The sequence below is a fragment of the Sinohyriopsis cumingii genome, chromosome 6 (assembly GCF_028554795.1).
Source record: "Sinohyriopsis cumingii isolate HCF-2022 chromosome 6, ASM2855479v2, whole genome shotgun sequence".
In the NCBI taxonomy this organism is placed as follows: domain Eukaryota; kingdom Metazoa; phylum Mollusca; class Bivalvia; order Unionida; family Unionidae; genus Sinohyriopsis; species Sinohyriopsis cumingii.
The window spans coordinates 14,981,683-15,007,622 of record NC_142966.1 but is presented as its reverse complement, the minus strand read 5'-3'; the positions used below and the strand labels follow the sequence as shown (position 1 = coordinate 15,007,622).

Sequence of the window (25,940 nt, the reverse complement as noted above, 5' to 3'; positions counted from 1 at the left end):
AGAAAGAACCAATGTGCTTACAAAAGTCACTAAGAAATAATGAGTTCTATAGAAAGAACCAATGTGCTTACAAAAGTCACTAAGAAATAATGAGTTCTATAGAAAGAACCAATGTGCTTACAAAAGTCACTAAGAATTAATGAGTTCTATAGAAAGAACCAATGTGCTTACAAAAGTCACTAAGAATTAATGAGTTCTATAGAAAGAACCAATGTGCTTACAAAAGTCACTAAGAAATAATGAGTTCTATAGAAAGAACCAATGTGCTTACAAAAGTCACTAAGAAATAATGAGTTCTATAGAAAGAACCAATGTGCTTACAAAAGTCACTAAGAAATAATGAGTTCTATAGAAAGAACCAATGTGCTTACAAAAGTCACTAAGAAATAATGAGTTCTATAGAAAGAACCAATGTGCTTACAAAAGTCACTAAGAAATAATGAGTAGTTCTATAGAAAGAGCCAATGTGCTTACAAAAGTCACTAAGAAATAATGAGTTCTATAGAAAGAACCAATGTGCTTACAAAAGTCACTAAGAATTAATGAGTTCTATAGAAAGAACCAATGTGCTTACAAAAGTCACTAAGAAATAATGAGTTCTATAGAAAGAACCAATGTGCTTACAAAAGTCACTAAGAAATAATGAGTTCTATAGAAACAACCAATGTACTTACAAAAGTCACTAAGAAATAATGAGTTCTATAGAAAGAACCAATGTGCTTACAAAAGTCACTAAGAATTAATGAGTTCTATAGAAAGAACCAATGTGCTCACAAAAGTCACTAAGAATTAATGAGTTCTATAGAAAGAACCAATGTGCTAACAAAAGTCACTAAGAAATAATGTGTTCTATAGAAAGAACCAATGTGCTTACAAAAGTCATTAAGAAATAATGAGTTCTATAGAAAGAACCAATGTGCTTACAAAAGTCACTAAGAAATAATGAGTTCTATAGAAAGAACCAATGTGCTTACAAAAGTCACTAAGAAATAATGAGTTCTATAGAAAGAACCAATGTGCTTACAAAAGTCACTAAGAAATAATGAGTTCTATAGAAAGAACCAATGTGCTTACAAAAGTCACTAAGAAATAATGAGTTCTATAGAAAGAACCAATGTGCTTACAAAAGTCACTAAGAAATAATGAGTTCTATAGAAACAACCAATGTGCTTACAAAAGTCACTAAGAAATAATGAGTAGTTCTATAGAAAGAACCAATGTGCTTACAAAAGTCACTAAGAAATAATGAGTTCTATAGAAAGAACCAATGTGCTTACAAAAGTCACTAAGAAATAATGAGTTCTATAGAAACAACCAATGTGCTTACAAAAGTCACTAAGAAATAATGAGTTCTATAGAAAGAACCAATGTGCTTACAAAAGTCACTAAGAAATAATGAGTTCTATAGAAAGAACCAATGTGCTCACAAAAGTCACTAAGAAATAATGAGTTCTATAGAAACAACCAATGTGCTTACAAAAGTCACTAAGAAATAATGAGTTCTATGGAAAGAACCAATGTGCTTACAAAAGTCACTAAGAAATAATGAGTTCTATAGAAAGAACCAATGTGCTTACAAAAGTCACTAAGAAATAATGAGTTCTATAGAAAGAACCAATGTGCTTACAAAAGTCACTAAGAAATAATGAGTTCTATAGAAAGAACCATTGTGCTTAGAAAAGTCACTAAGAAATAATGAGTAGTTCTATAGAAAGAACCAATGTGCTTACAAAAGTCACTAAGAAATAATGAGTTCTATAGAAAGAACCAATGTGCTTACAAAAGTCACTAAGAAATAATGAGTTCTATAGAAAGAACCAATGTGCTTACAAAAGTCACTAAGAAATAATGAGTTCTATAGAAAGAACCAATGTGCTTACAAAAGTCACTAAGAAATAATGAGTTCTATAGAAAGAACCAATGTGCTTACAAAAGTCACTAAGAAATAATGAGTTCTATAGAAAGAACCAATGTGCTTACAAAAGTCACTAAGAAATAATGAGTTCTATAGAAAGAACCAATGTGCTTACAAAAGTCACTAAGAAATAATGAGTTCTATAGAAAGAACCAATGTGCTTACAAAAGTCACTAAGAAATAATGAGTAGTTCTATAGAAAGAACCAATGTGCTTACAAAAGTCACTAAGAAATAATGAGTTCTATAGAAAGAACCAATGTGCTTACAAAAGTCACTAAGAAATAATGAGTTCTATAGAAAGAACCAATGTGCTTACAAAAGTCACTAAGAAATAATGAGTTCTATAGAAAGAACCAATGTGCTTACAAAAGTCACTAAGAAATAATGAGTAGTTCTATAGAAAGAACCAATGTGCTTACAAAAGTCACTAAGAAATAATGAGTTCTATAGAAACAACCAATGTGCTTACAAAAGTCACTAAGAAATAATGAGTTCTATAGAAAGAACCAATGTGCTTACAAAAGTCACTAAGAAATAATGAGTAGTTCTATAGAAACAACCAATGTGCTTACAAAAGTCACTAAGAAATAATGAGTGCTATAGAAACAACCAATGTGCTTACAAAAGTCACTAAGAAATAATGAGTTCTATAGAAAGAACCAATGTGCTTACAAAAGTCACTAAGAAATAATGAGTTCTATAGAAAGAACCAATGTGCTCACAAAAGTCACTAAGAAATAATGAGTTCTATAGAAACAACCAATGTGCTTACAAAAGTCACTAAGAAATAATGAGTTCTATAGAAAGAACCAATGTGCTCACAAAAGTCACTAAGAAATAATGAGTTCTATAGAAAGAACCAATGTGCTTACAAAAGTCACTAAGAAATAATGAGTTCTATAGAAAGAACCAATGTGCTTACAAAAGTCACTAAGAAATAATGAGTAGTTCTATAGAAAGAACCAATGTGCTTACAAAAGTCACTAAGAAATAATGAGTTCTATAGAAAGAACCAATGTGCTTACAAAAGTCACTAAGAAATAATGAGTTCTATAGAAAGAACCAATGTGCTTACAAAAGTCACTAAGAAATAATGAGTTCTATAGAAACAACCAATGTGCTTACAAAAGTCACTAAGAAATAATGAGTTCTATAGAAAGAACCAATGTGCTTACAAAAGTCACTAAGAAATAATGAGTTCTATAGAAAGAACCAATGTGCTTACAAAAGTCACTAAGAAATAATGAGTTCTATAGAAAGAACCAATGTGCTTACAAAAGTCACTAAGAAATAATGAGTTCTATAGAAAGAACCAATGTGCTTACAAAAGTCACTAAGAAATAATGAGTTCTATAGAAAGAACCAATGTGCTTACAAAAGTCACTAAGAAATAATGAGTTCTATAGAAAGAACCAATGTGCTTACAAAAGTCACTAAGAAATAATGAGTAGTTCTATAGAAAGAACCAATGTGCTTACAAAAGTCACTAAGAAATAATGAGTTCTATAGAAACAACCAATGTGCTTACAAAAGTCACTAAGAAATAATGAGTTCTATAGAAACAACCAATGTGCTTACAAAAGTCACTAAGAAATAATGAGTTCTATAGAAAGAACCAATGTGCTTAGAAAAGTCACTAAGAAATAATGAGTTCTATAGAAAGAACCAATGTGCTTACAAAAGTCACTAAGAAATAATGAGTAGTTCTATAGAAATAACCAATGTGCTTACAAAAGTCACTAAGAAATAATGAGTTCTATAGAAACAACCAATGTGCTTACAAAAGTCACTAAGAAATAATGAGTTCTATAGAAACAACAAATGTGCTTATAAAATCACTAAGACAATGAGTTCTATAGAAACAACAAATGTGCTTATAAAAGTCATTAAGAATTAATGTGTTCTATAGAAAGGGTCAGTTTGCTTATAAAAGTCACTAAGAAATAATGAGTTCTATAGAAATAACCAATGTGCTTACAAAAGTCACTAAGAATTAATGAGTTCTATAGAAGAACCAATGTCTTATAAAAATCACTAAGACAATCAGTTCTATAGAAACAACCAACGTGCTTATAAAAGTCATTAAGAATTAATGTGTTCTATAGAAGGGTCAGTTTACATTAAAAGTCACTAAGAATTAATTAGTTCTATAGAAACAACAAATGTGCTTATAAAAGTCATTAAGAATTAAAGTGTTCTATAGAAAGAACCAATGTACTTATAAAAGTCACTAAGACAATGAGTTCTATAGAAACAACAGATGTGCTTATAAAAGTCATTAAGAATTAATGAGTTCTATAGAAAGGATCAGTTTACTTATAAACTTCACTTAGAATTAATGAGTTCTATAGAAACAACCAATGTGCTTACAAAAGTCACTAAGAATTCATGGGTTCTATAGAAATAACCAATGTGCTTACAAAAGTCACTAAGAATTAATGAGTTCTATAGAAGAACCAATGTCTTATAAAAATCACTAAGACAATCAGTTCTATAGAAACAACCAACGTGCTTATTAAAGTCATTAAGAATTAATGTGTTCTATAGAAGGGTCAGTTTACATTAAAAGTCACTAAGAATTAATTAGTTCTATAGAAACAACAAATGTGCTTATAAAAGTCATTAAGAATTAAAGTGTTCTATAGAAAGAACCAATGTACTTATAAAAGTCACTAAGACAATGAGTTCTATAGAAACAACAGATGTGCTTATAAAAGTCATTAAGAATTAATGAGTTCTATAGAAAGGATCAGTTTACTTATAAACTTCACTTAGAATTAATGAGTTCTATAGAAACAACCAATGTGCTTACAAAAGTCACTAAGAATTCATGGGTTCTATAGAAACAACCAATGTGCTTACAAAAGTCACAAAGAATTAATGAGTTCTATAGAAAGAACCATTGTGCTTACAAAAGTCAATAAGAATTAATATAAAATCTGTTATTAAACAATTCAAAGAGACTTTATCTGTTGAATCACATTTTGGAAAATTAACCTTTAGAGGTATCTCAGTTAAATTTAAATACCTGCCAATACTTATGGACTGCTGACCAATGATATCTATGGCAAGGTATGGAGCATTAATAGCAGGTACAGATACAATGTAAGCTTGTCAGGCATTTCAGTGTAATGACAGACATTTTAATGTACTGACCACCACAATGCACACCGTAAGCTTGTCAGACATTTGAATGTACTGACCATCACAATGCACACCGTAAGCTTGTCAGGCATTTGAAACATTTTAATGTACTGACCATCACAATGCACACTGTAAGCTTGTCAGACATTTCAATGTAATGACCATCACCATGCACACTGTAAGCTTGTCAGGCATTTCAATGTACTGACCATCACAATGCACACTGTAAGCTTGTTGGACATTTTAATGTACTGACCATCACAATGCACACCGTAAGCTTGTTGGACATTTCAATGTAATGACCATCACAATGCACACTGTAAGCTTGTCAGACATTTTAATGTACTGACCATCACAATGCACACTGTAAGCTTGTTGGACATTTCAATGCAATGACCATCACAATGCACACTGTAAGCTTGTCAGGCATTTCAATGTAATGACCATCACAATGCACACTGTAAGCTTGTCAGGCATTTCAATGTACTGACCATCACAATGCACACCGTAAGCTTGTCAGGGATTTGAATGTACTGACCATCACAATGCACACTGTAAGCTTGTCAGGCATTTGAATGTACTGACCATCACAATGCACACCGTAAGCTTGTCGTACATTTTAATGTACTGACCATCACAATGCACACCTTAAGCTTGTCGGACATTTCAATGTAATGACCATCACAATGCACACTGTAAGCTTGTCAGGCATTTGAATGTACTGACCATCACAATGCACATCGAAAGCTTGTCAGGCATTTGAATGTACTGACCATCACAATGTACACTGTAAGCTTGTCAGACATTTTAATGTACTGACCATCACAATGCACACCGTAAGCTTGTCAGACATTTCAATGTAATGACCATCACAATGCACACTGTAAGCTTGTTAGGCATTTGAATGTAATGACCATCACAGTGCACACCGTAGGCTTGTCAGGCATTTGAATGTACAGACCATCACAATGCACACCGTAAGCTGGTCAGACATTTTAATGTACTGACCATCACAATGCACACCGTAAGCTTGTTGGACATTTCAATGTAATGACCATCACAATACACACTGTAAGCTTGTCAGGCATTTCAATGTACTGACCATCACAATGCACACCGAAAGCTTGTCAGGCATTTGAATGTACTGACCACCACAATGTACACCATAAGCTTGTCAGACATTTTAATGTACTACCATCACAATGCACACTGTAAGCTTGTCGGACATTTCAATGTCATGGACATCACAATGCACACTGTAAGCTTGTTGGACATTTCAATGTAATGACCATCACAATGCACACCATAAGCTTGTTAGGCATTTCAATGTAATTGTCGCAGAATTGTAACCGAGTGGGTTTTTGGACCAAATGAACAAGACAAACACAATGTGGGAAAGATGGAAATTTATGAATGAATTAATAATGATAAATATATGATGTAAAAATACAATCGAAAATAAACAAAACAAATATTAAATAAAATGAAGTGCAGATCCAAGAATCCTCATGGACTGCACATACCCCTCTAACGGTATTTGGTTCAACACGATATTCACAAAATCTCGAACAAAATTATGTTAAGATTCAAAAATAATCTTAACACAAGATTCAAAATACTCTTTGACACCACTAAGGTTCAAAATAATCTTGATACAACTTAAGATTCAAAATAATCTTGACACACCTAAAGATTCAAAATAATCTTTGACACACCTTAAGATTCAAAATAATCTTTGACACACCCAAGATTCAAAATAATCTTTGACACACCTAAGATTCACAATAATCTTATCATGACTAAGATTCACAATAATCTTATCATGACTAAGATTCACAATAATCTTATCACGACTAAGATTCACAATAATCTTATCATGACTAAGATTCACAATAATCTTATCACGACTAAGATTCACAATAATCTTATCACGACTAAGATTCACAATAATCTTATCACGACTAAGATTCACAATAATCTTATCATGACTAAGATTCACAATAATCTTATCACGACTAAGATTCACAATAATCTTATCGTGACTAAGATTCACAATAATCTTAGCACAACAGACAGCATTGTTCTGGAAGCTCCAGATGACTCCAAGAAACTTCAGACGGCTTCATACAGCTTCGGACCACTCTAGTCATATTCACAATAACATTTCATAGACATTCACGGCTACAAACATGGTCAGCTACCATAACAGTCAGCTACAAACACAATCAGAAACATCTTCAAATACAGTCAGAAACATCTTCTAACACAGTCAGAAACAGCTTCCAACACAGTCAGAAACAGCTATACCAAATGGGACATAATAGTTTCTGTATAATCTCTAGACATATGATAATACTTTAAATCTGCATTGTAATGAACACATTATTATGCGATGACACAATACAAACCGAATAAGCTTCGCCTATCAAATAAAAAGAATGTAAATTTAACACTTACCCCTATGGCTGGAGAATAAAGGAGAGTGTATACTCCTTGACGTGATCCAAAAACGACCAGTGTGGTTTTTTGTGATTCGTCTTACTTAAATCCATAGGAGAGTGAGTACAAGTTTGGGTAGAATACCCGTGCATATCATGTTAGTCATGATACCTGACACAAGTAATCTGTGGCTAGGTACATGTTAATACAGTTGCTTACCTGGAAAAACACATTCACCCTATATAACGTTGTACGTATGTACAACGAGAAATAGTCTAACTGTTTTTAAGACAAAACCAAGTTATTTCTTTGCCTAATTCTGTGACAGTAATGACCATCACAATGCACACTGTAAGCTTGTTGGACATTTGAATGTACTGACCATCACAATGCACACCGTAAGCTTGTCAGGCATTTCAATGTAATAACCATCACAATGCACACTGTAAGCTTGTTGGACATTTGAATGTTCTGACCATCACTATGCACACCGTAAGCTTGTCAGACATTTCAATGTAATGATAATCACAATGCACACCGTAAGCTTGTCAGGCATTTCAATGTAATGATCATCACAATGCACACTGTAAGCTTGTCGGACATTTGAATGTTCTGACCATCGCTATGCACACTGAAAGCTTGTCAGACATTTCAATGTAATGACCATCACAATGCACACTGTAAGCTTGTCAGACATTTGAATGTTCTGACCATCACTATGCACACCGTAAGCTTGTCAGACATTTCAATGTAATGATAATCACAATGCACACCGTAAGCTTGTCAGGCATTTCAATGTAATGACCATCACAATGCACACTGTAACCTTGTTGGACATTTGAATGTTCTAACCATCACTATGTACACCGTAAGCTTGTCAGACATTTCAATGTAATGATAATCACAATGCACATCATAAGCTTGTTAGGCATTTCAATGTAACGACCATCACAATGCACACATTGTCGGACATTTCAATGTAATTACCATCTGATAGTTGACTGCTGGTTCTATATCTTGTACAATTCTATGCTTCATAACTTCAACAGTTTTCAACTACTTTTGTGTATGATATGTGCTGAAAGATGAACACTTACAGTAAAATGACATGATGTACAGACTTATGGACTTGTATACATAGGGAAACAAAGCAGCATATCCCATCTGCAATCCCAGTGGAAGCATATGATGTACAAACTTATGTACTTGTAGACATGGGGAAACAAAGCAACATATCCCTTCTGCAACCTCAATGGTAGCATATGATGTGCAGACTTATGTACTTGTAGACATGGGGAAACAAAGCAACATATCCCTTCTGCAACCTCAATGGTAGCATATGATGTGCAGACTTATGGACTTGTAGACATGGGGAAACAAAGCAACATATCCTTTCTGCAACCTTAGAGGAAGCAGATGATGTACAGTGTTATGGACTTGTAGACATGGAGAAACAAAGCAACATATCCCTTCTGCAACCCCAGTGGAAGCATAATAAACTTACACAACATGGACAGCTAGGTGGTCTAAGGTACCTGTCATTACAGACTGCTCACATCTCACCTGTGTCTGTATGGAGTCAAGCCTTACATCTCACTTGTGTCTGTATGGATTCAAGTCTCATATCTCGCCTGTGTCTGTATGGATTCAAGTCTCACATCTCACCTTTGTCTGTATGGATTCAAATCTCACATCTCACCTGTGTCTGTATGGGTTCAAGTCTCACATCTCACCTGTGTCTGTATGGATTCAAGTCTCAGTTCAACCAATGTATGAGAGAAATCTTGCTTGTATCTTCCTGAGCATCAGTGGTTCATTGCAACTTCTACCTCAACCAAATATACTAGCAACAATGCTTGGCCTATCATGTGCTGAAAAGCATTAAATCCCAAAAAACAAAAGTCTTATAAATTGACATACAGCAACTAAGTCATTATGCATCCTCAGGATGGACACACTAAACTCATATGATGTAATATGTACATGACAAAGTGATATGATGTAATATGAACACAGAAAACTGATATGATGTAATATGGACATGACAAAGTGATATGATGTAATATGAACACAGAAAACTGATATGATGTAATATGGACATAGAAACCTGATATGATGTAATATGGACATGATAAACTGATATGATGTAATATGGACATGACAAACTGATATGATGTAATATGGACATAGCAAACTGACATGATGTAATATGGACATGATAAACTGATATGATGTAATATGGACATGATAAAACTGATATGATGTAATATGGACATGATAAAACTGATATGATGTAATATGGACATGATAAACTGATACAATGTAATATGGACACAGTAAACTGATATGATATAATATGGACATAATAAACTGATATGATATAATATGGACATAATAAACTGATATGATGTAATATGGGTACAATGATATGATCCAATATGGACATGACAAACTGATATGATATAATATGGACATAATAAACTGATATGATATAATATGGACATAATAAACTGATATGATATAATATGGACATAATAAACTGATATGATGTAATATGGGTACAATGATATGATCCAATATGGACATGACAAACTGATATGATATAATATGGACATAATAAACTGATATGATATAATATGGACATAATAAACTGATATGATGTAATATGGACATGACAAACTGATAAGATGTAATATGGACATGACAATCTGATATGATGTAATATGAACACGGTAAACCAATACGATGTAATATGGACACAGTAAACTGGTATGATGTAATATTGGTACAATGATATGATGTAATATGGACATGACAAACTGATATGATATAATATGAACATAATAAGCTGATATGATATAATATAGACATAGTAAACTGATATGATGTAATATGGACATGATAAACTGATATGATGTAAATATTGATATAATAAATTGATATTATGTAAAATGATTTTTAAAGTCCTGCAACATGATATCTTTTAATATTAAGCAGGTCACTAAATTTCAAAAACTCACTGTTCAGTATCAACTTCCAAAAACTCACTGTTCAGTATCAACTTCCAAACTTTCTCTGGTGTTTTTAGTGGCTTGTGCAGTTTGCAGTTGGACTCGGATTTCAAGCAATTATATTCTGTACTTCAAAACTTTTATTTTCTATTTATCCAGGCCCTCTAAGAATGTTTACATTGATTTTTAGCCACACAAGTTTAAGATGGGTAAGTAAATCATGGAAATAATTTGTCATCCAAATTATGCAAGAAAACTTCACTGTATGTCCATTAATCTTGTCCAGATTAGTTGCTAAGAAAATTCTTATCAAAATCAAAGGTAAATATTACTCTGTAATATTTGGCAGCTTTATGGATTGCAAATAATTGAAAGATGAAATCAGGGATTATATATATTTTTGGGCTAAAATCTATACTTGACATCATTAATTGAAAGTAAAATCACAAAGGACTTAATGACAACTGGACAGGACTTTCTTAATAATAAAATACAAAGGACTTAATGACAACTGGACAGGACTTTCATAATAATAAAATACAAAGGACTTAATGACAACTGGACAGGACTTTCATAATAATAAAATCACAAAGGACATAATGACAACTGGACAGGACTTTCTTTATAATAAAATCACAAAGTACATAATGACCAATGGACAGTACTTTCATAATAATAAAATCAGAAAGAAGATAATGACAACTGGACAGGACTTTCTTAATAATAAAATTCAATAAAACACAAAGGACTTAAAAACAACAAGACAGGACTTTCTTAATAACAATAAAATCACAAAGATAATGACAACTGGACAGGACTTTCTTAATAATAAATTCAATAAAATCACAAAGGACTTTATAACATCTGGACAGAACTTTCTTAATAATAAAATTAATAAAATCACAAAGTACTTGATAAGAACTGGACAGGACTTTCTTCATAATGTACAGCTAGCAAGGCATTAAGACTCACTGGATAGTTTCATATTTTGAAACCCCCCTAATTTGTAAGGTACAAGGCATGAACCTAATTATCACAAGCCTAGCATTTATAAATTCACACATAAGCTAAATATTTAATGTGGTTTAGATTTACTTTAAGTTAGGCTTGGAAATGGCTTGGCTTATTTGGTGACTGCCTGTCACAGTTAGACTAGCACTGGAGATCAAATGCGTAGATTAAATGTGTAACTTGGGCTGCAAATGAACAACCGACTTGGCTTACATATTTACATGTATTTGCTACAGAAGTAAATATCTAAAAATCTAGATGGTTGAGGAGTGATGAAAAGTATGCCAATTTGTCATAGTACTAGTGAACTTTATTCATGCATAAGGTACATACTGATTCTTTTAGCTGCCTTGTCATAGGAAAATATTCAAAATAGCTCTTTCCGGTCAAAAATGAATGTAAAATTTAGGGGTTGGTGGCAGTGTTGGTTCAGTATAAAAGCCACCAGTTGAATTAGGAATTAACCTGAATGCCACAGTCAAAATCTCACATGTATGCTTTCTACAAAAATTATTAGTTTGTTTTTATTTATATCTTCAGTGTAAAATTATTCTCACTTTTCTGCAATAGGTCATTGTTGGATGAAAATTCACCAGATAAACTGTCCAGTGAGACCTTAACATGTCAAACAAACAATCCAAGTTTGATCAGTAAAACCATTACATGTATTTAATTCAAAAGAACATTGTGTTTGATCAGCTGCAAGAAAAGCTGTTGAATTTTTGTCCTTGGAGAAATTAAACATGCATTGCATTCTTTAAGCTCTGTCACATGAAATTATATATATTAAGAAACACCACCACCACTCATTGTTACTTATAGAATGACTCTCAGATAGTAAACCTTAACTACAATATTCATATGTGTTAATGCACATATAACTGCAAAATGGGATGATCCAGAAATAATGTGCTGGTAGATCGGAGTTCATGTTGTTTGCATGCAATTACATAAAGACTGAACATTATGGACCCTCAGGTACATTATGCAATGACAGATCAATGTTTAATGTGTCATATACAAATATGGTAGACTGCTTCACTGATTTTCTATCACTGTGTGTCAGATATGTTGCAGATTCAAGAAACCAGTCTAATCAAGTGAAATACAATCTTGAGTTTGATACCTCAGGTGTGGGACTCTTTACAGTCAATCCAGATAATGATTTCAGATAAGATCTTCCTTTGACAGACCTGAAGTGTTCTGACTAAAGATAAACAAATTTTATTGGCTGTTTTGGCCATTGGTCCTTGGGTCACCAAGGGTATGGTAATGATTTAGGTTGAAGGAAATATAGACTCAGTCAAGCAGTAAATATTTTCAAGATGATGAAGATAGTGTACTATCATCATGATATTTTTACCACTTCAGCAAACAGATGCCTCTTGATCAAAACTCTGCCACAGTGAAACTGATATAAACATGGAGCATGCATGCCTGGATTGCTTAGAAATGAATTAATGATTTATAATTGCATGCAGGCAGCAGCAGAGAGGGTGAACAGACCACTTGCTGGAAGGTCCATTTTTGAAAAATAAAGCTTCCCACGAAAAATGAAAATAAAAGGTCAATAACGTCAAACCGAAGCCTCAAACTAAAACCGAGAGATTCTCTAATTGGGTTAATTTATCTTTGTCGTTCATGTTTTTCAAAATTTTGTTTACCCACCGTGACATTCATTTGTGGTCGCACCCTCTCTGTTGCTGTCTTTTTATCCAAAGATTTTATCTAGACCTATATGATATCGTGATCGAGGATCATGTAAATTTATTGTTATAAATCAGTGTGTAGCAGATTGTGCCTTTGAAAAGAAGTTTTTGAACATAATCATATCTATATCCCCACTACACCAAGTCTGATGAATATTTCGCAGAGTATGTGTATCGACTCCATTAAACACAAATAAAGTATTGCAGTTATCTCTGTTCACTTTAGGTATTTGTGTATATCGCTGAGTAACATAAATCACGTCTGTGTTTTTATGTCTGCCTCGAGAAAATATTCTAGCTGGACTTGATTGTTTGTCCAGCATTACATCGTATACATGAGATGCATAATAAATCCATCGAGATCATCTACAGATGGAGGTTCATCAATATCTGTGATAAATCAATAATATCATTACCATCTGCGTCCAACAATTTTGCATTTTCTTTAAAATATTTAAGTACATCGTAACAAATCTGATCATCAATACTCACGGAGCTACTAAATATAACTTATCCCATCTGAGCCATCTCATCATCAGATTAAGTAACAATTGCGTCTTACCAGACCCAGATGGACGTATGATAATTGCTCTGATAGAATTTGGTAGCGCTGGATGATGCTTAACTGGCTCTTGCTTTCGTGTCGCTGAGAAATCAATGACATCCATGTTATACAAATATAATAGATAATATGAATCTATATTGTGTTCCATGTAGAGTATCCACCCCCACACGTAGATTAACAACAATAATAACACCACCCCCCACAAAAAACAACAACAACAACAACTGCATTTTCAGATAAATGTGTAAAATGTGGTACAAATAAATATAAATTTATTTCGTCTCGAATGAAAACAGGTGGTGATATCACTACTTCATTAGGAAAATTACCAAGAACTCCATGGGCTAAATGCCTAGGAGAACAACATCTTCCAGGATATAATTATTGTGATCCTGGAACTCGAACTGATATTCGAATTGACGAGGGAGATCAACCAAGACCTGGAGAGTATCCCATAAATGCTATTGATCAAGCATGTCATGTTCATGATGTAGCTTATAAAAATCCAGATCTGTAACAACGATATCTTGCAGATGTGAAGTTGATATATTCGTTAGATTCCCCAAAAAATATTTCAGAGAATCATTAGCTAATTGTTTGGTAAGATCTGCGATGAAAGATAAACTAGTATTAGGAACCAGTAATTAATCAACCGATTATTATAAAATAATGGAATCGATTTATTATAGGCCAAGAGGATATTTGAGGGGTAGAGCAGCGATTAGTAAACTCGCTGATGCAGCAAATATTACACGTTCTGTTGCTGAAAATTGGTTAGCACGACATGCAATATGGCAAACAAAAACTACCACCACCTAAAAAATTCCGCATGCACATTTTGATGGCAGCACTCCTAGTGAAGTTCAGCAAGCAGATATTTTGTTTTACCACACGATGCTATTAAAACTGGTGGACGTTAATCTCATACATACAAATACGCGTTAACTGTCGTTGACGTTGCAAGTAGATATAAGGAAGCAGAGCCGTTATCAACTTAAACAGCAATTGAAGTTGTATCTGCTTTTGAACGAATGTATCAACGAGGACCCTTGCAATGGCAACAGTTACTACAGGTTGATCCTGGCAAGGAATTTCTTGATGCAGTATCTTCTCTGATGAAAAAAAAAAACAACGTCATAATTAGACGAGGACACACTGCATTTCATCATGATCAGGCAATTGTTGAACGATTTAATCAAACACTTGCTTAACGGTTATTTCGATGTCAATATACAAAGGAAATAATTCAGAAAGATATGAAATCTCGCGAATGGGTTGCAAGATTACCAAGTGTGATAGTTGCATAAAAAAATGAAATTACTCGTGCAACTTCTATGAAACATGTTAATGCGATTACAAAAACATATATCAATACAACGACATGAATTTTCAAAACAACCAGTATTAGGTAATGTTACTGTAAGATATTTATATGAACCTGGTGTACTTGAAGGTGTTAAAAAAAAAGAGAGACTGATCCTATTTGGAGTATTACGACACATAAAATTTCAAGTGGTAAGATCTACGGGTAGACCTGCAATCTACAGACTAGATTCAACTGCTCCACAACGTGTACGTGAACAATTACAAGTAATTCCTGAAGACACAATTACCACCACGTTCACTTTTGGAAACTAGCACCTCGACGTCGATTACATTCAAGACAGGTCAGCATCACATTTTCGCGTGTATGACCAAGACTACTATTAAGTCTGTCTACGGTAAATTGTCTTGGATTATTATTTGAATATTGCCAAAAACATTACCGTGTTACAGCTCGCACAATGATTATTATGTCGTTGTTTCAGCGTCATGATAAATTCAGCATAGAGATCAAATTCGCGTTTATTTTTTTTATTTTTATTTTGTCACATTGCTTATAACTTCTTTTTTCTTACTATATCAACGTTAGTTTCCTGAATTTGATTATTATTTTCTGTGAAGTCTATGAAAATTCTCCGAAGCTGAGATATTCTTCTGACTTGAGACACTGCGAGATAAACTAAATTTGACCATTCGATACGATCATCGACGATCCAAACATCTGTATCACAGATGGTTAATCCTAGTGATGAATGAATTTTGATTACGTATCCAAGCGTCCATGGAGTTTTGTCCATAGTTAACGTGCTCTCAACAACATTGACACAAACTGAAACAGTATCATTTAATACAAGATTTTGTTTTTCTGACGATCCAGGTATATCAAAGTCGATATTCTGTCGTCGCTTATCTGCTGATCGATAACATAATGGTACGGGTAGATTTGAAAAAAAAATCTTTATGTAACATAACTAATTGTTGTTGAAGTGTATCACGAACTATCTTTCTACTTGCCACTATCAAATTATTTAATAACCATCAATTCCAAAAATTGTTAATAGGAGTTTCTGAAATTATTTCTCGCATTATTTCAATATAGAATTTTATTCGGTTGTAGTCTGATTAACTTTTTAACTTCTCTTAATTCTGGATCAAGTGCTCTATGATCATCAATTATTTCTTCACAATAATCAACACAATTCCTCAGCCATTTATGTGGAGATAAACCAACAAAAGGCGGTGGTTGACCATGATCGCCACTCATTATTTCAGCAGTATATTTTGTAAATAACCAATCAAGAAATATTTTTAACATTTCTGTTCACCCTCTGTGCTGCTTAGCTTTGATTTGTTGTGGTTGAGGCTACGAGCTGATCCCATATCATGTAATGGAACAAAAAAGTCATCACTAAGGTCAGAAAAACAAATAGTGTAGAAATCTACTACATAAGTATAATCATGATGTGAAAGAAGTTTGGCTTATTTTGAATATATTAAGCCCTTACACGATAAAATAAATTGGCATGATCACACTAGCCTCACCGTGCCCGCCATGATATATAACGCGAGACTCGCCGTAACCCCTTTTCTATATAAGTCTTGCCAGACCATATTTGGATATTCTACGCTATGTTATTATCAATCAAGAGGCGAATAATGGCTTCTTGGTAGAATTTCAAAGTTGCCGAAAAACCGTATTTACTTTTATTGCACCGAATTTCTAACTAAACCGCGCCATATTTTTACTACGATTTGTTTACGTTTCCAAATAAAGCCTCAATTTCTTATATGGCACACAAACTAACAAGGCTGAGAACGGAAGTAATTATTATTTGAACTAATATGGCGGATGATCTAAACGAAAATATTCGATAAGAAAGGTAAACGAGATTTTACAACTATTTCTACAATGATATGCATACTTCCGGTATTAAATAAGAGGACTACTCAATTTATTTCATGTTAGTACCCCGTCCATGAGGTACCAGTAGGGGTATTAATATTAGTACTAGTAGTAGTTGATCTGCATGGTGAAACACTGATGATACAACTGTGTGATCTGGTTCAAAGACCTCTTGCGGATAAAAATAACACGTTATTAGCAGCGTACAGAAACCACAATTGTAACACCGCAACCATTAAACACAAGGAAATTCATATACACGATGTAATAATAACATTACAGTATTTTTGGCCCTACGTACATATAAAACCCATCAGTGTAATTGTGTGCGGTAAGATTTCAGTATACCTGTTTGTGATTTATCTGGTGAAAATTTAATAATCAGTCACACCTGTTGGGGAAGGTAACTGTTTCATTGTGGACAATATGCAGGTATGTTTGTGCCCAAATTTTCAAATATATTTCTAGAGTTAACTCAATAGTCAAGAAGTTAGCGTGGTGGAATGTTTGTTCAAGTTTTGGATATGATAGTAACTGATACATTTATTTAAACAAGGACTCTTCTGTGTTTGCCTGAGCAGCAGACAGTGTGAACAGACCACTTGCTGTACGGTCCATTTTTGAAAAATAAAGCTTCCTACGAAAAATAAAAATGAAATGTCAATAACGTGAAACCGAAGCCTCAAACTAAACCAAAAATTTCTCTAATTGGGTTACTTTTTCTTCGTCATTCGTGTTTTTAAAAATTTTGTTTACCCACCGTGATTAATATTATTTGCGACGTGCTGAACCGAAGGCATGCAATATCAAAATATTTGCCAGCTGCATTGGTAACGGGTCAGAAAGGCCCAGTACCAAAACGGCCCAGGTTAAAAAGGCCCGGTCCAGAAAGGCCAGTAACGGGTCAGAAAGGACATGGACGGAAAAGGCCCGGGTCAAAAAGGACCGTTTACAAGATTGATTAATAATAATAATAATAATAATAATAATAATAATAATTAAAAAAAAGAAGAAGAAAAGAGTAAGTTTTTCTACAATACCCATATCTATTCACTTCTAAGTCAATGATATTTTTACATATATTGCTAAAACACTGAGCTGCCAAAACTGAAACATTGGTTAGTGAGGATTAACACCTGGACAGAAATAAAGAACGGATAGCAAACAGCAGACCTTTACTGATTACGCAGATTGTAGTACCGATATTACGAAAGAATCAGCGATCGCCTTGTACTTTTCACACTTCCTTTACCCGTTTTCTGTCTCAGATTTATTTAATATGTTAGGAATCTTTGATAATAACAATTAAGAGTCAAATACAAATCTCTACAATCACAACATTTTCCTATGCCTCTAGTCTCAACAGCGCTTGATGTGTCATATGATTTTAACGTTTTTGTAACGATTACTGAGACACTACTTACTGAACTACACCAGGCGATTATCTGTAAACTTCCTATGGGACGAGGAAACACCTACTCTCATAAGGTAAATGCGCATGCGCAGCAACAAATAATAAGATAATTACAGCATGTAATACCTATATAAATAGCAAAGTCTTTACTGGTGATCACTGATTCTGGTGCTTATGGATTTATTTGTGTGCCAACTTTATTACAATCTATTTATTTTAATTTTAGCATTGTTTTTCTAAGTTTTTAGTACTTATTGTTTCGTCTTGTTTCACCATAATCTGTTTTCCATACTCGTCTATCAATTTATTATTACTTATAAAAAAGATAAGCACTTTGTATTATGGCGTATGTTCACGTATTCATTGTGCTCGGGAAGTTAGGCCACGACAGCATGCGATTACTTGTGACGTGTGTGGATTTTGCAACATCGCACGTGCAGCACTGGCAAGTACACTTTTAAATATATTCCTAAAGTTGTGAAAATCTTCATATTCACTTCTATTCAGATGGAAATAGGGAGCACGAGCAAACACATTTATTATTCTAACGTACTCTACCTTTTCTTGAAGTCACAAGAACTACAATGAAACATATAAAGATGACGGTGCAGGTCATTGATAATAAAATTATCAATGAGAGGTTTGCCTATTGCGGACTTTTGCAACACAGGGCACAAAAAATAAGAAAATTCTTTAGTTAAGAAAATTCTCTTTATTTACGACAATTAAGACACTACTCTGCAAATGATGGCGATATTTAGCTTCATGTGTTCAATCACGTATGAATTTTTTATCCTTTGCATGTTTTAATTGTACATCCTACAGAGTATGAATCGAAAATATTTATCTAAGAAGATTATATAATAAATTATTTATTCTAGGAATATCCTTGCTGTTGTATGGGGAGGCTGTAAATAGCAGAGGGGAAATCAGTTTTACATGCAGGCCATGCAGAGAATTGAATCAGGTATGATATAAAGCAACTAAATATTAAGAAATTATTTCTACCACGTATGACCATGGCGGTGGAAGGTGACGACAAAGACGAGCCAATGAACCCAACTTTGTTGTATATATAAACAATTAAAATATAGTTGATTAATTTCTCATAAAATTAACAGCGTTTATCCAGAAATGCTGCTGACAAGTCGTAACACTATTATGCATTTATTAAATACACCTTATTCGTTCACAACAGGTTCCAGTGACCATAGGTGTATCCGATCAAGACCAAGATGAGCCAGTAGATCCGTCATTTTTGGAGTTAAGTGTAAGTATTTAAAATTCATAAGGCGACACGAGGAATTTTAAGAACACTTGCAATAAGGTAAATAACAGTACAATCGTGTTCATGTCGTATTTATGCTGCATATATAAACAAGTAGAAATATAGTTGATTAATTTCTCATATAATTCAAGACAGTTATTCAAGAAATGCTACTGACAATTCGTAACACTATTTTGTTCATGATGAGCGTTTATCAAGGCAAATTTTGTATTAATTAAATAAATCTTTAATCGTTTACAGCAGGTTCCAGTGACCATAGGTGTATCCGATCAAGACCAAGATGAGCCAGAAGACCCGCCATTTTTGGAGTTAAGTGTAAGTGTTTAAAATTCATAAGGCGACACGAGGAATTTTGTTTGTAAGGCGATGAATTAAACCACTTGGTTTTCGACTGCCTTAATATTTATATTTCCATAAGTCACAATTTGCCGTTATACATATGATGAAACTAAATTAAAAATCATTATCTAGTGCGAAGAAAAATAGAAAATGTAATGTCTTTTATTGTTTCATTTATTTCACAGATCCTTAGTATTGGTGATTTGTCGATTGATATTCCGGTGGCCGAGTCAATGGAAATTGAAGTGGATCCATATGGGGCGATTACGATTCCCGACATCCCCAATGCAGACACTTCATTTGATGTAAGTGACAGAAACTTGATCCAGTGAATATTATTGAAGAAGAGTACGTATACACAAGCAATACTAGTAATATTTACAAAGAGTCTGAGACACGTTATTATAAACATGATTTTGAATTCCTTGGTAATCATATACAAACATAAAACATGTGCAACCGCAATACTTCCTTACAACATAAATGCTTAAATTTTGTATGATTGCTTGCATAACATTGTTTATTTCAGGTCAGTGCACGATATTTTGACTGAGACAATGGTCGAATACCGTGGTATAACGTATTCAATCCTAGAGGGATCTTCACAGAAACATACCAGACTACTGGTGTCCAGTCTTGGATATTCATATGGGGTAAAGGTGTGTGAAAATGTGTCGATATTAATAGTATTTACATCAATTATTGTAAACGTAGACAAATACATATGATTTATTGTCAATTCTGACAATTCAATTTCTTCAAAATCCTTGGCAAACATTTTTACTTATATTGACAAACAAATTCCACATCATAAATTCAATTTAGTTTGTTAATATGGATGTGAACTTGTGTGCATGAGGTTAGATTACTGCAGTATTTAGATTAAATTTATCCTTATTTAGAATCAAAATACATACTTATTGAATGTCCCCTAATTGATTGTATAATTTATAACACTGAATACTGTTGTTTCTAGGATATTAATCACATACCAATTACAAATGACATGTATATCAAATGCGTAGTAAAATACATCTTTCTCGACCTTAATTTGTTACAATAAAATTGGTGTGTGTGTGTGTGTGTGTGTGTGTGTGTGTGTGTGATATCAAATCTTTAATTGTATTACATTTCCTCACTGGACAAGACTGTTCAAGGACATACATAATGCAATTTTGTCCTTGCAGCGAGATAACGTAAATTCTACTTTGTGGCGCTGCACTTGTAGAAGTCTCAGCGTGAAGTGCAAAGGGACAATACGTCAGCAAGGGAACTTGTTTGTTCAAAGCTATGCTCAGCACACCCTCCAGCTGTATCTGATTGTCAGCTAAAGGCACAGGTGTACGCCAAGGTAAATTTTTGTCAGCATAGCATTTTACATTGTCAGCTAATTGTACCTTTTTTACATAAACAATGCAAAATTATAACTATAACAACAAAAATTACATGTAACTATAATTATTTAAATATTCAGTCCTAACACAGTGGTGATACAAAAGGCAATAATTGTGAAATGTTTCTTTTTTAAATATGCTTTTCATAATTTTAGTGGATTTCCTGGTAAAGGCAAGAAATTTTCATACATGTTTAGTGTTTAATTATACGCTTGTGATTACCTCCTTTGACATAACAAGATTTCCTCCTTATCAAAGGTGAGACGTGCTGCTAGAAAGCAACTATTCACACCAGCCTTGAAAATTGCAGAAGACGCTATTCTGGAGAGTTCTGGACCAGATACAGTCTCTCTCCCAAAAAAAGGCGCTTTTGAAAAGAGTTGCCAATAGAACCAGAGCGAAACTACGTCCAGAAGAGCTAAGAACGTTGGACTTTGAAGTTTGTGGTTTATATAGAAATCAGACAAATCTACAATTCGATATTGACTATAAAATTTAAACTAATTGATTTTTACTTTTTTATAATGTTTGCTCATTATTCTTAATATATGCTGTCAATTATATTTTGAAGATAAAATAAATTATATATAGTTTGTAATTAAATTTTGATAGTTTAAAGTGTGATTATTTTATGACATGAATGATATTGACAACAGTTATCTATTTGTTCTGATTTTTACAGCTGAATGAGGACTTTATCAACGCTTCTGACTTCTTGGTGGCAGACATCAGAATGGATGGGGAGCGACACTTCCTGCTGGCAACTGAATATCAGTTAGGACTTTTACGAGAAGCGAAACGGTGGTATATGGATGGAACATTATGTTGTATTCATTATTTTATGCTGTACGACTACCAGTTATTGCTGAGCTGCAGATATTGTCTGTTTTAAATTTATAATAGCACGCAATAATAGCCTTCATGTCCAATTGTTTAATAAATGTGATTATAACTTCCTGGTCCTTGGTGAGCCTTTCCGACAACAGGGTCAACTCATGTCCATCCATGCTTTCATCGAAAGAAATGGTGCACAGAAGCAGTTGCCGCTTGTGTTCTGTCTAATGAACCGGAAGACGAAGTCAGACTATCTGGCTGTAATTCATTATGTTAAAGCTTTCTTTCTCTCTACCTGTTACAAAAATCACTTACATTTCCAGCATGTTTATTGGATAGATATAGGATAGATAGAAGAAACAGTAACAAAATGAATACACCCTGTGATGAGACTATGTCGTGATATCTCAAAAATGAAACATATGTCTCTTGAATGTTCTACAGTGTTTCCAGCATTTGTATTTCTTTCCAAGAATTAAATGATGAGTCATTTTTGAATGTTAGGTAAATGACATTATGTAATTGCTGTAGAATTGATTATGGTAACAGCACTACGAACACTGACCTCATTTCGATTATTTGGATTACAGGTGTTTCGTTCTCTGCAGTCAAGGTTGGGACATGTATCATTAGAAGGATTCGTACTGGACTTCGAAAAAGGTAAGCTGTTTATTAATAACATTAATGTAAATTTAAAATTGAACATTACTCAACAACGCTAACAGTGCATGTCTGCAAAAATTAATGACATCATGCAATATGATTAGGACACTGTATTACCTTTCACATAGAATTGCTTCATACACAAACAATATCATATCGGGAATTTTATTTGCATATGCATATTTTCAGCTGCATGGCTCGCCATCAGAGAGGCCTTTCCTGTCGTTGAAATTAAGGGCTGTGCCTTCCACTGGTCCCAGGCCGTGTGGCGACACGTTCCGTCTGTTGGATTGGCTGAAACGTACATGCGACGAGAAGGCCTTCACTCCTTTATTCGTCAAGTGCTGGCCCTTCAGTTCCTGCCCAGCGCGCACATACATCAAGCAGTGCAGATGCTGCAAATGAAGGCTACAACCAATGCTACACGGACCCTTATCAGGTACCTCCACATGCCGTGGCTGGATAACCCAGTGTTTCCAGCTGAGGCCTGGTCAGTATACCGCCAGAAAGTAATAACGAATAACGACGCTGAAGGTAAGCACAGCAAAAATAAAGCATATCAATATAAAGACATTAGTTTATTAGTATGCATGATAATTATCTGTATCATATTAATATTTATACATGTTGATATATAAAAAAAGTATTACGTGTACAATTCAATTGTTCGTTATCTGTTTTACATTTTCAGGCTGGCACCATTGTATAAATTCAAAGGCAGTACACATGGGACTAGGTTTCTACCAGTTAGTGCCACTGCTGCGGAGGGAGGCCGATCTGGTGCGCCTAGCCATCCAGTGTAACAACCTAGGACATGAGAGATGAAGCTACAGATTTGAAGAATCATTAAATACACTTTGGGACCAGTACATGCAGCACGAGATCAAAACCTAAGTTTTTGAGCTCCGTCGGCGAGCTGTATGGTCTTAGAGTGTAAGTATAAATAATCATGTAACTGAGTCGTAATTAAACTGATCTTGAGTTAAATTTATCGAGTTCTGAGTATTAAAATCGTTATGTCTTTATTCTGCTGAAAGATATGATTAAACTACGTCGTTGATGAAATGTGACCCATTACTTGCGATTTGCAATGCTAGTGGCAAGAGTACAAAAATCTAACAACCCACACTTTCAAATGTTATTGAGAAAAAATTAAAAATAATATTAAATGCAAATGTCATCATTTGAGATTTGTGAAGTCATGTGACTATTAATACAAATGGCAAGTATTGGGTCATGTTTCATCTACGCCGTAGTTTTGTTTTGTCTGTCACCGGATTAACAACATAATGATTATAATACTTGCCATTTCTGAGGAAATAAATAATTTTCCTATTGATTTCATGCAGATATGAGTCGATATAACAAAGTTTAAATTTCTAGGCCCGCTGGTAAGCGACTACCATGCCACATATTTTCATGGTCAAACTCTTTTTGTTACAAGACAAGATTCATATTATTTGCATTTATTTCTTTAATACTGTAATAGGAAGTTAGAATTTTTATTTTGTACATTGAAATGACTTTGTATGCCAATTAGGAATACAATCAAACTTGTTTCGTGTGATACATTTTGTGGTTTTGTGCATGATCATCGTTTCTGACTTTGATGTTTTTGGAGAGACTAGCAAGAAAACATTTTTAGATTTAGAAAATGCATGTTTTATATCTAAAATGTTCTTTAATTCTATTCAGTAATGGTCATATGTGAACGTTGAAAAAGTACTTTCATCCTGGAAAAACCCGGGAAATGACGTGGAAATTTATCTTTAGAAAAGCTGAATAACTGTGAACAACATTGCTATATCCCTCTGTTATTCTAGGATTGAATCCTTTATTGTCATATTAACGTTGGCAGCCACTGTAGTGCAAATTTGTTTTTAAGTGATTATTTACGTATGCATGTTTTTATAGTTCGATGATTATTTGTTGATGTTATTGTAGAATTAGTTAATATATGTTGCTGTTAAATTTATTTGACAGCCATTATGAGCAATATTGTTGTAGTATTTGATATTAGATATTAATATTCATGTATTATCGATACTGATTGTTATTATTGACATATTAATAAATCTGAAATGACATTAGCGTTTGTCTTTTTTGTGCTTATACCAGTTAGACATTATATCTTTTCTTCAATTTCTCTTTCTAACCTATCATACAAATTAATGTTGTTAATTTTTTATATATAAATAACCTCTTAAATCTTTTCCAATTGTGACTTGACTTTCATTGCAACCACAACACAATAACGGTGCCTACTAGTCACAGAATATAACAAATGTCTGTTGAAAGCATAAATTATAATCAACGCAGATAAAATACGCATACACGTATTAACGATATTGAATGTATATGAAACAGGAAGAGTCAATAGTCTTCGCAAATTAAAATATTCATCCATCAATCATAAATGAAATCGCAATTACTTAGTTAAGGCATTACCATGACAAAGTTGGCATGCACAAACCACACGTGGGTGACACTAAATCGTATTCATTCTTGATATGTTATAACAAAGATATTACTGATTCGCTTTACATACAATGTTTTCTTACACAATTATTATTTGCCTTCCTTGTTCATCTTACATAGAACATGTATTAGCGTGTCGCAATTATTCTCGTGATAACTTGACGTACGATTGTGACATACGGCACAATGATTCTCTACTGCACATTATTTATAGACATTTACCAGTAAAACAAGAATTTGATATTACATATTAGTTACTTTTATTAGACATGATACTAGTAATTGGTAATAAATACATAAATGGGCCTTTTTGAGTCGGGCCTTTTCGGACCGGGCCTTTTAAGCACTGGTCCATTTTGGTCGTGGGCCTTTTTGGTACCGATCCGTTTTGACCCATAACTGCTGCATTCATTGATTGAACTATTATTTCTTCACCAGGTTCTATATTTGTAGATACAACTGCTCTGGCGATCTTACTACTATGGCCACTATTTTCAAACTTGCAATT

The 25,940-nt window shown here is 33.6% G+C and overlaps 1 protein-coding gene and 1 long non-coding RNA gene across 3 annotated transcripts; both read left to right on the top strand.

Moving 5' to 3' along the window:
* The first annotated feature begins 16,806 nt into the window (after positions 1 to 16,806).
* On the top strand, positions 16,807 to 20,038 carry LOC149796407 (uncharacterized). Its single transcript, XR_016421676.1, has 4 exons — positions 16,807 to 16,999; positions 19,318 to 19,403; positions 19,635 to 19,706; positions 19,968 to 20,038. It is a non-coding gene; the product is annotated as an uncharacterized LOC149796407 (long non-coding RNA).
* Positions 20,039 to 22,650: 2,612 nt separating this feature from the next.
* LOC149796406 (uncharacterized) lies at positions 22,651 to 25,035 on the top strand. 2 transcript variants are annotated; one of them, XM_089961079.1, is made up of 3 exons: positions 22,651 to 22,951; positions 23,144 to 23,393; positions 23,646 to 25,035. In XM_089961079.1, the coding sequence occupies exons 1-3, from the start codon at positions 22,831 to 22,833 to the stop codon at positions 23,755 to 23,757; spliced, it is 483 nt and encodes a 160-aa protein (XP_089817205.1). In that variant the 5' UTR covers positions 22,651 to 22,830; the 3' UTR covers positions 23,758 to 25,035. The 2 variants fall into 2 exon arrangements, with proteins under 2 accessions (XP_089817205.1, XP_089817204.1); XM_089961078.1 differs by having other exon boundaries at positions 23,144 to 23,488.
* Positions 25,036 to 25,940: the final 905 nt, after the last annotated feature.